We start from the raw sequence: 16,498 nt of genomic DNA, 5'->3' as shown, positions 1-16,498 counted from the left end.
AATTATCTGGCAAATAGCATTCCTTTTGTCCCTTCTTCCACTGTTGATAGAGGGAAACCATATTAGAGCTGACTTTACAGTAAGCTGGTAATGGTTCCTAAAACAAGGGATGACTAAAGGTTAGCTTTTCTATTTATATTTATGAGAGGACAACAGTACTAATTAAAACTTAGCCAGCCATGCTTTTGATGAAAGTTAACTTTGAATCTCAGATTTATGGGCAACAACTTGTTTCTTTTGCTGTAGACTTGTTTGTGTTGTTTGAAGTCACTTAGAAAAGCGATATTCTTATACTAGACTTATTTGTTTAGAACAGAAAACAGGTAATACCCACTGTTCCAGAGCTCTGCACTACACATCTACTGCTCTGAATATTCTGGTTATCAAGAATCCAGCTGTGAGTGGACATCATCAACTTACACATTTTAGGTAGACTGCCTAATGCAAGACAGTCACTGCAGATACCAAAGAGACAGCAAACACTTCTTTACACCAATGGCAGGGATAAATTCATGGCTCTGCTATCACTTCAAATATGAATAGCATTCTTTCTGTAGCATGGCAGAAGTACTACAAGTAAACCAACAGGCCCCTGTACTTAACTCTCCAGTGTTTTCTCTTTGCATGTTATAAAACAAGAGTTGGCACTGTGTTTTATAATTAGGCCTAGCAATGATCTACTGCCATATATGAAACTATTAATGTATTCTACATCATCTGCTTCCTAAGATATTAAGGTATCTGTACTTCTCCCTGTTTCTGGCTGACCTTTACTTAAATTTGTGTTTCAGCCAATGATACAGTCTGACTTTTCATCTCTACTTCATCCAGTTTTAGTAGTTGGTTACTCGTAGCTGGCAGAGTTTAGACATTACTCAGTATCAGTCTATGGGGAAGTGACTGCCCTTTCTGCCATGTGATGTGTAACGTGCCCCATGACTTCCAATGAGATATGAAATCAGTGCAAATGTATCAGTCTAAGAAAGGAGTTCTTCAGAGTATTTATTGTATTAGTATTTTTTTTTAAACAACAGAAAAATCTGTATTAAAAAAAATGTATCTGTTAACAGGCCAAGAAGGAATTTCAGCTAAAGATCCACAAATCAGTGATCAAACATTTAAGACTCAGATCTACTTTTAAGGTATTTCCACGAAAGCTTGTTTCTGTGACTAGGTATGTATGTATTCCTGGTAGTTTATTTTGTAATAGGGCATCTTAGACGTATCTTCATGTTGGAAACCAGAACAGGAGCTATTCATCCTAAGTGCTTAGAAAAGAATAACAGAACTGTGTTATCACAGATAATCTTCTAATATACAATTCTTCTTGTGTTTGGTAGGTGCCATTTGAACTCATTTGTGCTTTAAATGTACTTCAACTAAAGAAACAACAACACATGAACAAAAACAAAACAAACCCCAAACCAAAATAAGACTACTACTCTCAACACTGAAGAGATCCAGAGCTAAATGCTGAACTCACGTTGCAGAAATAGCTGAAATCAAACCAGATACACATTAATATACATTTCTTGCTTGCAGAACTTCTGAGCAGAAAGCAAGAAAGTCCAATGCAAGACAGGGTTCCCCTGCTGTTAGAAGCCCATTGATGTTTCAATATAACTGTTACATTTCTGAAGAGAGGAATGAGGCTGAGGAGTCTTTTTCCAGAAGTGTTTTTCCTTGGAGGGCCTCCAATTCAGACAAGCACTTTCCAACGCAGGATGGGTACAGGACTACCAAGGACTGCAGGGATCTGGGCATTCCCGCAGGTAGGTCTCTGTGTGACCCTTATCCACTTCCATCAGCGTTGTGCACACTGTCAGCTGATAATTAGCAGGTGGGAGGAGAGAGAGGAAAAAAGCCTCGTTAGAGGTATTACTGAAGAAACCCATCTCCAATCTAACTAAAATGTGCACTTATTTAGCTAATTGGGGGTCTAATCTCTAAATCTGTTTAACAAATCAACAATATGCAAGTACAAACAGCTTGTGTTTCCTCAGCCAAGAATGCCACCTTCACTGAATACAGTAACTTTTTCATTTTAGAAGTCCTCTTGGACCCTTCCTTTAAAAAACAGAACACAACAGCACCAAAACAAAAACAATACACATCAGAACTTCAAGTTAAGACTAAAACATCTTATGTTGCCAGAAGAACATGCCCCTAGTATGCCTAAGCAATGTATTGATTTGTTTCATGCAGAACATGAAGACATGTATCACAGACTAATTCAGACTAGAAGGATTCTTCAGGTATCTGTAATGCAAAAACTGCCTCACACCAGCAGTAACTGTAAATAAGGAACAGGCTCAGGATACATAGGGCTTTAAGCTGGGCACTGGGAAAACAATTATTCTGAAGCAACTTGGAATTTTCTTGATTGTATTTACTTATTTCACCTACCAACCCTCTCAAACTCTACTACATAGCACTGTGAATATGTATGGGGCTGAAGGGGAGGCAGAACTTAAATGACCTTATAGAAGGATGTACTCTTCCATTTCTGTTCTCGCACACTCATGCAGATGTGGGGATATTCCTGCCTATCTCCATGCCCCTTCTCTCTTTTGCCTTTTGCTCTGTCATTCAAGTAGAGCTACTCTGCTCTTATTACAAGCCAGTTTTAGTTGAGATCACAATGAGAGAACCTGCTGCTTGATAGCCTCCTTTCAAAATGAGCATACCACTTTGGTGAAAGGTTGCCATTAAAGGTTTTAAGAAGGCAGACCAGGTTTTATTTTGACCATTTAAATTATAACTTCACTTTTAAAGCCTTAAGCTTTGTTCACAAATTCAGCTCTTCCACAACCCATCACTGTGGCAAAAACCAGATGCACTACTGTGACCACCTCCTTAGAAATGTGGCACTTCCTGATCTGTTGTCCCATTCGCCCCCTGCTCCAGACTTTCTGCAGAAACAGAGGCATTACCTTATTGAGGACAGGCTTCGTAGAGAGAACATCATAAATAGTTGGTAAGGAGATGTTCTGAAAGAAAGTAATACATTGATGTTAATGGACATTAACCTGTTCCCTAACACTGTGTAAACGCTGAGAACTGCAACTTTTGACTTCTCAGTAAGATAAGCCTTTAGGAATACATAAGACTGCAAAGACTTTTGCAGCCTACATCTCCATACTGCTTCAGGCACCTGAGTGTCAGAGCAGCCTGACTGTGTGTGTGTGTGTGTGTGTGTGTGTTTGAATTCCACTAATAATAAATAGCTCAGGAAACTTAGAAGTTTCTCTCGAAGTACCTCCTGTTTATCCCCTTGCATATGCAGCAGTAGAAGATACTTGTAGGAAACCCAGCTAGATAAAGCCTAAAACAACAACAATAACAAAAAAAAACAGTAATATAAAGAGCCACGTGGTATCATTAACCGGAAGTGTGGACAAATTATAAAGCCATTAGCCACCTCTGCCATTGCAACTGTGCTTGCAGGTGCCCTAGATGCTTCTGGCTCCTGCTGGATTAGAGCTGTAACTTAAGCTGAGGGTTTCCAAATAGCAAGATTAGATATTCAGAGGATGTTTACCTCCTGTGATGTCTGGTTCAAGCACTTCATTGCAGGCGTTCTACGATTATCCAAGACAAGTGGAGGCTTCCAGCGATCGTAGTTTGTTTCTATCACGTACCACGTGCCTTTCTTTATATCGAGGCTGGAAAAGAGGTGTACATTTGTGGTTTGCTTCTCTCAGTATATGTCCCTAAAAACCAGATCTTTTTTGGCAGATGTATATATCTGATATATATATGATTCTAAAGAACTAAGTTCTTGCACAATAAAAGGAAAAACGTGACAATTACTGGAGGAGCCTGTTCTCTTCTGAAAAGAGGAGCTCTGTATCAGGTCAAGCATACTCACTCCCATATATCCAGAGCAGCTGTCCTGGAGCGAGTTATCACACAGCCTTCTCCAGAATTTTTTCCCCCGAGTATAAAGTAAGCTGGAGCCAGCAGTCTTGTTTTTGCCAGTTTGTCTTTTGCATCTTGGTAACTGCAGGTAACAAAAGTAGCATTGGAATATCAAAGGCTGTAAGTGGTTGGCATGCTGAAGAAGATGCACAGACCGAGGAGGAGTCTGGGCAGTTACTCCTTTTTTCCCCTTTCAGGTATCACACGAGAGATTATATTGCACTGAAAGAACACTCTTAAGTAAAAGCTCCTCCACTCAGTTTGTACTGAAAGTTTGGTTATTGAGACGGTGTTCTTCGCATGTTCCATGTGTTGAAAATGAACAAAACGATGATGTACTGTACTAGTGTTACACTGCAATAAGGCATTTACTTTGTTAACTTCCTATCATATATTTCTACCTGTTGGATATGTCTTGATGCAGGATGCTTAATGTTAATATTTCTAGGAAAATATCTATATCATTAGATACTGAGCATGTACCTACAATATTCATGCTAGTCAGGAGCAAAAGAGGTTACAGTAAAACATTTACAGGGAGAAAAAAAGCAATACCTCGTAGCATTCTCTAGTACTGATCTTGTAAGAAAGCCCATCCACATACCATCTCTTCTACCAAGAAACCATTCAAAGATACCTGCAAAATATCACTGGTTAGCTTCATTCCTGCTATTCTAACTTCCACAGCCTTTAAAACAAGCTGTTCTTTATCCTGCTCATCTGGCATCTTTTCATCATTTCTGTGACTATTTAAGGTAACTGTTATGTCTGAGGTCTGGAAAACTTGTACTGAAATAATGAACAAAACAAGCATTACTCACCAATATAACCACCATCAAGACTGAAACGCTCATTCATTGTCAGAGTGAACAAATCCTGCAAAGCATTAAACAAATCAGCCTCCATCCATCACCAGACTATTAATATCAGAAATAAGCAAAAGGCAACATTGCAGTTTATATGAAAACTGAGCTTCTTGTTCATTAGACTACTCCCTGTTGAGTAAGGGGCTAGAAGATCAAGCCCATGTGGAAAAGAGCCTCATTAATCTCTGCTTGAGTAAGCAGAAATAATCATTCATAATTTTCTGACCTAGTGAAACACAGAAGTGTAATTTGCTGGCTTGCTAAGCAAGTCAAGCCAGCAGCCATTTTTCTCTTGGTCCTTGTTGCATCACTGAATGAGCAGATTTCCTCCTCTTGCTGTATGTAACCTTCTTCTCATACCTCTGCATACTGCTGCAGTTTGAAGGTGCTAAGTAAGCCCTAATATGCTGCCGCTGTTCACATGCGCATAGAGCTGTATGCAACTCAGCATGCGCTACTTGCAATATGTAACTTGAACTCCAGACTTCTCCAGCTAGTGTTTCTTTCAGAGGAAAGGGTAATTCAGCTGTACCAAATCACTTTCAGAATGGAGTCCTATCAATTTCCTGAGATCAGAAGATAAGGATAAATGGATAAAATGCAGTGAAACAGTGAACTGTTATAAATGGCAAGAGCATAAAGCATGTTGAAATGGAGGTGCTGTGGTAAGCTGGAGACACTGAAAGTTCTCTGCAGCTAGTTCTTAAGGTCTAGATAGAATCTAGACTTCAGGTGTCCACTAAAGAAAAAAAGTGCACGTCTCCTCTGAGAAGGGCTGGAGAGGGAGAAGTAAAACATCACAAACGTGTGGTTTCTCCTCTGGGATCACAGTAGTATCTTTCCCTCTGCTAGCCAGAAGCAACAGCCACTTCAGCACATCAGATGCTCTCCCATTTGCTCATTTAGAGTTCAAGCATACTTCGAGGATTCATCCAAACACATTTCATTTAGGCAATCTCCTTTTACAAGGAACAGTGCAGCAGTTTCCTTTTAGCTTTCTTCAGATCTCTGTACCGTGTGCTGGAGCAATTAAGAGTTCATAATTCAAAACATCTCAGGACGATAGTTAAAGCAAGAAAACCTTTAAGTCTGAAGCACTATTAACAAATGGACAAGCCCCCCCCATACTTACTGGTTTGACACCTGACACCATTCCTATGTATCCTGCAAAGTTTGTAGACCTAAACACTGTTTTGTTGTTTCTCTGGAAGTCCAAGTTTACCACCGTAGGCTTCAGTTCCCGAGTTACAGTCCAGGAATTATTTTTAACATCCCACCTGTGGAAGACAGAACAGCATTATTGTAACTTCTGTCCCTCAGTATCTTTCAAAACTTCCAGTCACAAAATACAGGTTTCCCACATGTGATGTGGATCTTACACCAACAAACACTGTTCAGTAGTTACCTGAGCGGCACAAGGGACAACTATAAAGTCTAAATGCATAGACAGCAAGTGAAAAGAACCAAATTTTATTCAGACCAACAGCATAGTAGTCCAGTAGTAGACCAACTACTCAGGAGCAGCCTCAGTACAGCTGCTTTGTTTTGAAGCAATGATAGCTTCTGAATGATATCTTCATTCTGTTCCTACTGTCCAGTGGAAGCTGCTATTGGTACTGCCTGTGACACCAAACCTATTGTATTCTGAAAGCATGTGTTGTTTGTTCTACAGCAGCAGGAGCCTGTTCCCTCAAATTCTTACATTTCAAAGGGAGAAAACAAAACCAAATACAATTGGATGTGCTCTACGTAATGGGAAAGCCCAGTTCCAGTTTGTAAGATAAGCCAGAGCAGCCGGTATGCTAGGGAGTGCTAAGGAACACTTACAGACAATTCTCTGGAAACAATCCAAGTTCAGCTTTGAAAAGTTGCCTCCATTTCTAGGGAGCACATTCTCAGTCTTTTGGACAAGAGGTTCAACATAAACCCCATGAAGGGATGGATGCAGTCACAGTTGACAGTATCTGATTCTTTGATAGGCAGGTGAGAAATTCAATGAAGATGAATGTGTAAATTCCATCTGAGCATTAACACTCATCTGGGTAAGTGATATTACAAAATATATATGAATATGTATTTCTAAAAGTACATATAAATATACTTGGAAAATAAAATGAAATTCCCAAGTGTGAGGGATGAAATGAAAACTAAAAGAGGATCCGGTGCTGCTCAAGAGAGTTTGTATCACAGCAACTGTGAATGCCAGATCAGTGAAATGCGCATCATTGGCTTTTAAGCAGAAATGGTGGGTGATGGGAAGTGCCAGTGGAGCACTGCAGTGAGTAGGGAAGTCATCTGGAAAAAGACAATCCAAACCAACCCTCATTTCACTGCACACACCAAAACTGATGCTTCTGTCCGATCACTTGACGAGCAAAATACGCTGTGCCCCTGAAATAAAGTTACATGGACTGTTCTCTGCGGATTTAATGGGAGCTGAGGGAGCACTGAGTAACACTGACCACAATTGTTTTCCAGTCATTCCTTGCAAGTGCGAAGCAGTTTGACATATGATCAGCAGAACAATTCCTTTGCTCAATTTAGCCTCTCTTCCACAATACACAATGCAGACTTGTTGGCCACCATTTCTAACAACACTCAATTCATCATTTACACACAAAGAAGGCACGAAGAAATTTATTCTTCAGCTGACTCTCATTTTTTTTATTCAGACCCCAAAGGCATAAGTTGAGGTACTTACCCAAGGAAGAGTCCAAAATCCAAGTTTCTGGCATGATACAGCTTTCCTATATTAAAACGAATGAACAAATAAATACATGCATGTAAAATATCCTAAAGAAAGAGACAAACGTCAGCTTAGAAAAAAGCAGAAAATGCACACAAGCAAGAAAATACCACTGTATCACTGCCCCTTTTTAAGCATTAAAAAAAATGTTTTGCTTTTTCCTTTTTATATGGAGAAATATTTTAATATAATTGAAATGAACAAACTTTTTAAACTGCTGTCCATCTCAGCTTTTGACACTTTCTACATTCTTAGTGCCACAGTAATAGCTCCAGCTTGCTCAGAAAGTGAGGCTTTTGTAAGCTTCCTGAAAACCCTTCAGAAATTTGCTAAGTCACATGAGATGTGGGCAAGGGCTGCAGAAATGATTTGGAAAATGAAATATAGCCTCTTTTCTTGGAGCAGACTATCCACTTTCTCTAGCACCACACGCAGGCAACAGCTAGAAACCAGATGCAAAATGGGTTGCACCAGAACCCCTCATGACTCTAAGAAAACAGCAGCTGTGTGGTTGGTGTTTCTTTCCCCTAGCAAGACAAATGCCACCCACCAAAAATGGAAAGAAGGAGGAAACAGAAGGAGGAGAAAGAAGGAGGAGAAAAGACCCCACGACTTCTTTGAAGGTACTTTTCTTTTTCCTTAACATAAGGCTCCAGTCATTCAGTCTTAATACATACCTCTTTGTTATCATACCTGTTTATTATCATTGCTTTTAGTCTCTTCTACTAGACCTTCTTGCCTAGAGCTGAGAAGGACCACATTCCCCATATTTTGAGGCAGACCCTTTCCTACCATATTACAAAACCAGAAACGCTATTGTGGGATGGATTACCTCTGCTATCTTCTGCCACTATGGATGTGCACACAGTAAAAATTTCATAGAAGATGTTAAAAATAACAATCTCCCCTAGAATAAAAGAAAAAATAAATTAATTGGAAACTTTTGCCAAGATCAGGAAAAAAAATAAGAACAAAATTCTACTGCAAAGTTCAGTATTCTGTAGCATTTCTATTAAGAGACGGTTTTAATCCTGTTTGATGTTTGAAATGACCAGTTTAGCAAAAGCAGGAACTTCCTGAAAGGCCTTCTGCCCTACTATACAGAAAGCGGACAGCTACTTCCCCCTCCAGAAACTCCAAAACAAGCTATAATACTCACTTTAAAGAAATAAGCTGTTGTATGTACCAAGTTTTCCCATGCAAGAAACAGGGATATTGCTCATACATGAAGGAAGCAGTGAGACGAGGTGCGTGGACCAACCTTCTCTGTCAAGACTCTGAAAGAATTCAGTGTCTACTTCCTGCCTGGAACTGCATTTCTTTTGCAGAGGGTGCAGAAGAAAGGCACGGAGATTTTGTAAGAGTTACGAGGGAATGAAAGCACAGCATGAAACAGTGCCTTGCCTTTGTGTATCAACAGTAGACACTGAGCTGAATGGGAATCCAAAGAGAACCAGGGAATCCCCCAGAGCTTGGGTGCACAGAAGGCAAAGCTATCTCCAGCTCCCGAAGCTCAGGAGTGAGAAGCTACAGCTACGCAGAGAAGACCCAGCCTGATAAAAGGGTTATGTGATGTACTGCCATTCTCTTCTAAAATACTGGTTTCATTTAGTGTGGGATGGATTGCATTCCTTTATCTACTTAATTAATAATTTACTTGTTAAAGACACAGCTGAGTACAGTTATACTGCCAACAGTTAAATATACTGACTTGAAATGAACCTAGATTCCTTGATTTTCACTACGTTAATAAAGTGGTGGAAACTATTACCCAAAGGAATTCCTGATGAATTTGCAATCCCTTGGAGCTCTTCATTGAAAGGATAAGGAAGTGTATCCGTCAGATGAGACTGAAAGGAAAAGTACTGTATGTTGACTGTGTAAGTTCATGCTATTTTGCTATGTGAAAGAAGCCTCACCCCAGTAGGTACCTCCTGAGCACTGTGAAACGGAGTATTTAATTCTTCTGCAGTTTGCAGAACTTCAGGGTGTTTGTAGAGTACTTGGAAGAAAAGTACACATGGAAAGTAAACACTGTTTATCAAAATATTGACATGTGAGCAATAGAGATTACCACAATATCTAATTGTTGTTAGCAGCAATAGACAGAGTAGCATTAAGCAGGACTCCCAACGTTAAAACAGCTCAACTGGAACTGATCATGAGGTTGTCAGCATTTAAGAGAATCTCTAACGTCACGACATAAGTACCCATACGTGCCAGCTTTGTGTCAACCCCTTGCAGGCACAGTGGGATACTGCAGCAAACCAAATGAAGCATGGCCAGCACAATCTAAGGCTGCTGCAAAGAGAGATGGGAACAGATGTGACCTTACACCATCTCCAGCTCTACACTGTTTTCTGTGGTGACAATCCTATGCCAAAGCCTATTTTAACCAGTCCTGACTTCTTTCAAAGTTGTCTTTGTAATCAGAAATTTATTAGAATTCTCAAAACCTGCTTTTATTCTACTGTTTAAAAGGAGCCAAATGTGGCAAACAGAATTCCAGTGAAGTATTTTGTTACAGCGATTGAGTAAATAGCAGATATGTCCAACGTGACTAATCCAAAGTTGAAAAGTTCTCAGAGGAGATGTATGTGAGGTTTGGTAGTCACAGGGTTAACTTAGCTCTTCAAAATAACACCTCTGTTCTGGATAATCTAAGAGGAAGAATTGCTACATGTAGAGTTTGTAACTGCCAAGCTTAGTAGCATTTTACTTCTGGTAGTCAGAGCATACAGTCATAAAATAATTCAACTGGAAATACTTACTATTTTGTGATCCACTATATCAACGATTTTGCCACTAGGGAAGAAGGTGTTTGCTATATCCTTAATGTTCTGGATTACGGCCTTCAACTAAAAAGAACAAGGGCTTTTATCAAATAGAAGATCTCGAGCAGAAGAATTGATAGAATACCAACAAAACTCTTTCACATACTTTTCAAAATAACATTTTACTGAAAAAATGAATTAAAGAAAAAGCCAAATGTGGCGATGTTGCTGAGAAAAAACACCCCCAGTTGCCCATTTGAGAGTCAAGGCCAAAGTTGGCAGTGACAAGGAGAAAGCCCTAGCCTTTGGGAGAAATTAAGCATTACTGAATTGAATTTTCAGTAGAACAGCTGTTCCGTGTAGCCTGAAACAGATTTGATGATTTCAAAAGGTTTCTCATCCTGTGCAAACCCCATCTCTGCAACCAACACCCCTAAAAAGTGTGAGATATTCTTTACTTCCCTCTCTCTGCCATTTCTTCATCTCACTGTTTTCATAGAAGTGTGGATGTACAAAGGAGTAGGGATGCTGCTTCAGTTTCAATTCTGTTTATTGAGGCTGTTGCTTTGGTCTACTCTCCCTGCTCCCTCCCCATGCTGTATTACTTCATGAGTAAAGAACCGTTATAAATAAAAGCCTGCTTTATACCACACCACACCTCTGCATTCCAACCATCACTGCCCCTTCCTTATTCCTGATTCTGCTACTTCACATCTTGAACAGTCAAGCAATTATTTTATTCTGTAATCATATTAAAAATGTGAATTAGATCTATTAAATCTTTGAGAGCATTTCAGCAGAGGCATTTCTTCCAAGCCATTTCCAAAACAAAAAGCCACATGCTAGTTTTATATATGCTAAGCTTAAATGCAAACTCTGCTTTTCCTACCTCTGTCTTTTTGGCACGTATCAACTCATCCCATCTTTTGCTGGGAGGCAAATCAAGATTTATGATGTATGTGGGTACATTCCCTTTGAACCTAAATGAAAAGTAGAAGTGCAAATTTAAAGGCTTTGAAAATGCATGTGACAAAGTAAGTGCTTTTCACTTGTGACTGTAACCAGAGCTGTCTGTAACGTGGACAAGTCACAACAAAACTTGAGCTACTGATGCTTGTAAATCAAACATTTATTAGACAAGTCCAATCCGATTACTTACATTTATTAGACAAGTCCAATCAGATTACTTACGTTGGTCCTGAAGGAGGGTACATTTTACTTCTGCAGTCTTCTCCATACTGTGAAGACAGTAAAAGATTACTATTGAGATTTTGTTTTTAACAACAGTATTTCAGCAGACTTATTTCTGATTTGGACCTTTAGGACACATGACTTCAAGACTGTTTGATAATAAAGGAAGGAAAAGTCTTGGGACTTGAGAATAAAAGAGGTAGTGGACAAGCAACCACTTCCCCGTGCTATCTGACAGTGCTTCAGATAGCTTGTCTGATGTACTCCAAGGCAAGCACAGGTTTATGATAAATACACAAACGCATTTCTACTCCGTGACTCAAACACATGACTGGTGTATGACTCAGCGCACCTGAACAGCATTTTCTACAGAAAACCTCAAGGACCTCAAGCCTCGGTATGGGCCAGAACACTTTGTTCTGTTTAATTTCTAATTTCACTTTACAGTGCCATTCATAAACGTGTTCAGCGTTAAGCTTCATTTTGTAGCTGGGACTGAGAAAGCACACACAACCATGGGCAAATTACTCAGCCACAGGAATGAGCTATAAAGCCTTTTGGGTTTTTTCAGATGTACTTTGGAATGTGCTTCTAAACAGGTGCTGAATATTATTATTAGAGCCACGTTTCAGAATGATAGCTAAGAGCTGGTTAACTTCATCCCCCCAAGTATGGATGGCTAGTTAAAAATGTGAGTTTGAGAACTATATTTAGGTGTACCCCAAGAAAATGCAGGGGTTACATAAAGCACACATGTACCTACATAAACATATGTATGTATGTGCCACAAGTACTACTGCACGCTCTACTCATGAAATACAAATGCAGATTAGTTGCACTTGTGCTTCAAACCAGCACGGGACGTGGCCCCCAGGCACAGCTCTGAGCTGGAGAATGCAGTACAGCCTCTCCCTCAGGAAAGGCACTCATGCCATCCTGTATGGCCGTGCAGTGAGACAGATCAGAAATACCAATTTGCAGAGATCCTTCCCCTACTTCCCACCCCACCACTGATTTCCAATTACTACTTGACTGTAGTAGTCGAATTATTAATCCATCCATTTAACACAGCCCAGCCAATAACATCAGAGGCAGGATCTCTAGCAGCGGTGCACCTGTGACAGATAAGCTAACTAATGTCCATGCTGTTCTTGGGCTAATCCCATTACTGGTTTTTAATGCCATGATCTAGAAAACATAATGCCTTACACAATGCCACAGACTTTAAACACTGCCATCATTTGTTACAGTGGGGAACAGGAATTTTGAAGTGCTATTCTTTCTTTTTTGTGCATTATAATAGTCTTCTTTCCATGGGCTTTCCAGTGGCTGGGAGAAAGCATGAGATGAAGGCTGGTTTCCCCCCACGTGACACAAACATATAGCAGCTACGTGCTTCCTGCATTTCAGTGCAGCTCCACTACAACCTTTGCACAGCTGGAACAGAAGGCTGGACACAGGAGGGCACTGCGTTTTCAAAGCAAGCAAGTTTCAAAACAAGGAGGGGAAGTGGAAATAGCAGATGACTAATTGGGCAACAGAAGTCAGAGGCTTCGTGCAAAGGCCAGCAAATACTTAACAGCATTAATGCAACTGTCTTGTGAAACTTTCCATCCTGCAATACGAAAATACATTAGAAAAAATGACCACACAGATTTGGACCTGGAAAAATTTTGCCTCTTGAAAGACAATAACCACAACAAAATGAATCCCAAATGGTCCCTTTCACATTCGGAATATGGGCAATTTTCAGTATAGAGGACCGGGCACAAATACTGCAGGCTGGACTTGTGCAAGGTCAGCGAGAGCACACGGTCATGTAACATGCAGCCATCGACTGCACACCAACAGGTTTAGGTTAAGTCACGTATTTAATTAACTTCAGCTTGGGAGTCCTTTGGGAGTCCTGCAGCCTGGAAACGGTGCCGACAGTTTTATCAGTCTGTACTTAGCACTGCTGGATCCTCCTACCCATACAGGTTCGGTTACCTGTCCATATAGTCTATGTATACACTGGGCAAACGGTGGTGCCCAAGCAAACTGATTTCAGACTACCTTATATTCTGAGTACTAAATGTTATGTCATTCCCATCCCTCTCCCGTGCGACTTTAATCTTGCATGTGAAGCTATTTTCGTTCTCCCAAACCTTTGCAACCTAAGCCACAAAAGAGGAATCGAGGAATGAGGTGAGGGAATGGACAAAGGAAGAGCTAACGAGAGACACGGAGAACAGATAAAGCATCCTCTCCTTATAGCTCAACAATTTTAGGCTCCTTGCTACGTATAAAGTGAACGTAACAATCCCAAAAGAGTCTGTACACCTTCCAGGCCTGTTAGCTCTGTTTGATACACCTGACCAAAGCCAGGACTATTGGTAGCTTATTTAGAAAGTCTATTATATGCTGACAGATAAAAAGTAATTTAAAAGGATGCAATCAGAAAACAAGAAAGGATTTTCTTTCTTTTTTTGAACACACGTTCTGGCAATGGGCAGAAAACTTCTATCTTCTGTTCTTCTTTTCTGAAGATTAACTGCGAACTATTTTGACAAAAAACCCAGCAAGTCAGCTTTCTCTGAGTTTCCCTCTCTGAAAGGTCCGTATCACAGCCAAACACACAACGGGTGCACAACGGGTCCCTTTACCTTCTCTAAATCACAGCACCAAACTCAGTAACTAGCTATTAAACCAGCTAAAAACTCACAGCTATGTGTTGCTTGAGGGATTCTTTACAAGACCAGAAAAACCACCGGGCACTTTCTACGACCAGGTTGAAATAAGCAGCCATAAAGTCACTGCTGTGTCAGAGAGATCCTCTTTTCTGCAGAGGCTTTGACACCGCAAGGGCAGCAATTAACACTGCCTGAGCAAAGCACAAGCAGCCCCGCAGCACCAAGGAGGGGACCACCTTTAGTTACAGGCTTTGTAAACCAGAGATGGCCTCGCAGGCAGAGAACTGCCAGCAGAAGCTCCCTCGCACCAGGAGGTCACTGTGAAACTGCTTTACGAACACGCAGCGAACCCTCCAGGAGAAATACATTCTTGAATGGTGATTAAACGAGCTCTGTTCCTGCTTTACTTTTTATTTTTTTATTTTTTAAATCAGCTTTCATGAGTAGACTGCATAGCCTGACTATCTGATGCACAGCTGACTGCAGAACCTGTATGTACTTAACAATGTACGTAATAATGCACATAAACAGATGCGTTGCAGCACAATACCAAAACACTAACAGGAAGAACACAGCGGGGGGAAAAGACAACATGGGAAAAGCCAAGATGGAAATAATAATAACGAAAAGGGAAATAATACAGAATAGTTTTGTTATAATCTATTCTATGAAAGAAAAAAAAACAACAAGTAGAGCAGAACAGGAACTGAGTAGCCAACAAACTATCACGGTAAATTGCTACCTGGGAAAAACAAATCAATCAGTTCCTAACAGTTATTATTCACCACAGTAAAGAAAATTAATGTGTGGTTTAATGACTGCTGAGTAAATACTTCAAAAACTAGCCTGACTGCTTTCATAGAAATAGGCTGAATGGAGCTCGTCCTGTCTAAACGATGCTCTAAGCCCTTCTTTATTACCCTCAAAAATGTTTTTGATACAGATCAATTCCAGTATCCTTGTTAATATTCAGTGTTTCTTGTCTTCATATTTTAAAACAGGTATGTTTATGCTATGAAATGCTGTTCTGTATGGACAGGAGGTGGCATTCAGTCTCCTTCAGACAAAACAACTCGTTCTGTTCTGCCTCTTCTGGTCTGTGAACTTTCTGTCCTCAGCTCCTCTCCCTTCAGAGGGCAGCGCCGGCCCCGTGCTGTGCTGCTGCAGCCCAGGAGACGTTCATCTCTCTGAAGATGGGAATCCTCCTGCAGCACTGACGGAATGAGAACCGAGCCAATTTTAACCCAATGCAGCCAGCAGGAACTCACTGCTGGTTGCCCCTTTCCTCCTCACAAAGGATAAGGAGAGTGGGAAGCCGAGGAGAGGAAAGCACGCTGTTGTTCTTCAGGAATAAAAGCCTCAGTTGTAGAACCAGAACGGCCTTGCCTGCGTGCTAAGGAGGAGGAGGACAGCCCGCTCCAAACAAGGAAAGCTGACTTATATAAACGCTTAAATACCTCTGAAATTGTTATTTAAAAGGAAAGCACCCCACACCTGCCCGCTTGATGGAATGACCGTAAAGGCAGTAAGCGGACCGAAAGGCACACGCGCTTCCAGCAAGTCCTCCTTAAGTTTCAGTTTGAAAATCATGGTTGCAGCGTACGCTGCAGTACATAAGAGACGCAGTCGTACAAAACACGCTGCGGCAGTAAATAAAGCCGAGGCCGTTTGTCACAAGAGCTGCTTAAAGCCTGTACAAACAAGAGGGCCGAGGCCCAGCGCAGGTGCCGCCGTCCCGGTCGGAGCGGCTCCCGGCCCCGAGCCCTCGCGCCGCGGAGCCCCGCCGGGCCCGGCACAGCCTCACCCGCCCCGCCCGGTACAGCCGCTCCGTCCCGTCGGACTCACCGGGTCCGGCGCTACGACGAGCAGCACCAGGACCATCAGCACGGCGGGCGGCAGCAGCGCCCGGCCCCTGCCCGCCATCCTCCTCACTCCGCTTCACTTTCCCCTCGGCTCGGCTCGCCACTTCCCGGCTCGTCTGGGAGCGCCGGTCATGCGCGGCGCCCACATGACCGCCGCGGGGGTGGCGGCGGGCGCTGCCGGGCGGGGCGGGACGGCTCAGCACCTGCTGCGTTAGGGGTGCGTTGTGCGTCCCCGTCCTCTGCGTGGGCAAAACTAAACCTCAGCTACCTCCCCGGGCGGTGGGAGAGTTTGTTGGGCCGCCAAAAGCTCCTCTCTTCTTATTTCCTTGACGGGGAGAGGACTTTCAGTCGCATTTCCAGAGGGGAGGGAACAGCACTGATCCCAATTCTCCATCCGTTCCACGGGAAATGAGGGGTTGTCCCAGTATTAATACTTTGTGCTCGGTTGGGTGTACGGAGGAAGCTC

The 16,498-nt window shown here is 41.7% G+C and overlaps 1 protein-coding gene across 1 annotated transcript; it reads right to left on the bottom strand.

Moving 5' to 3' along the window:
- Positions 1–985: 985 nt before the first annotated feature.
- ASAH1 (N-acylsphingosine amidohydrolase (acid ceramidase) 1) lies at positions 986–16,150 on the bottom strand. Its single transcript, NM_001006453.2, has 14 exons — positions 16,016–16,150; positions 11,499–11,545; positions 11,197–11,287; positions 10,305–10,391; positions 9,305–9,383; positions 8,366–8,440; positions 7,489–7,534; positions 5,920–6,064; positions 4,743–4,797; positions 4,477–4,558; positions 3,872–4,003; positions 3,542–3,665; positions 2,934–2,990; positions 986–1,826 (listed from the first exon to the last, which is right to left on the bottom strand). Exons 1-14 carry the CDS (start codon positions 16,091–16,093, stop codon positions 1,737–1,739), a joined length of 1,188 nt encoding a protein of 395 aa, NP_001006453.2. The 5' UTR covers positions 16,094–16,150; the 3' UTR covers positions 986–1,736.
- Between the last annotated feature and the right edge of the window lie 348 nt (positions 16,151–16,498).

The sequence above is a fragment of the Gallus gallus genome, chromosome 4 (assembly GCF_016699485.2).
Source record: "Gallus gallus isolate bGalGal1 chromosome 4, bGalGal1.mat.broiler.GRCg7b, whole genome shotgun sequence".
NCBI classification, from domain to species: domain Eukaryota; kingdom Metazoa; phylum Chordata; class Aves; order Galliformes; family Phasianidae; genus Gallus; species Gallus gallus.
Note: the sequence above shows the minus strand (reverse complement) of the source record. Positions and strands in the feature narration are given on the sequence as shown.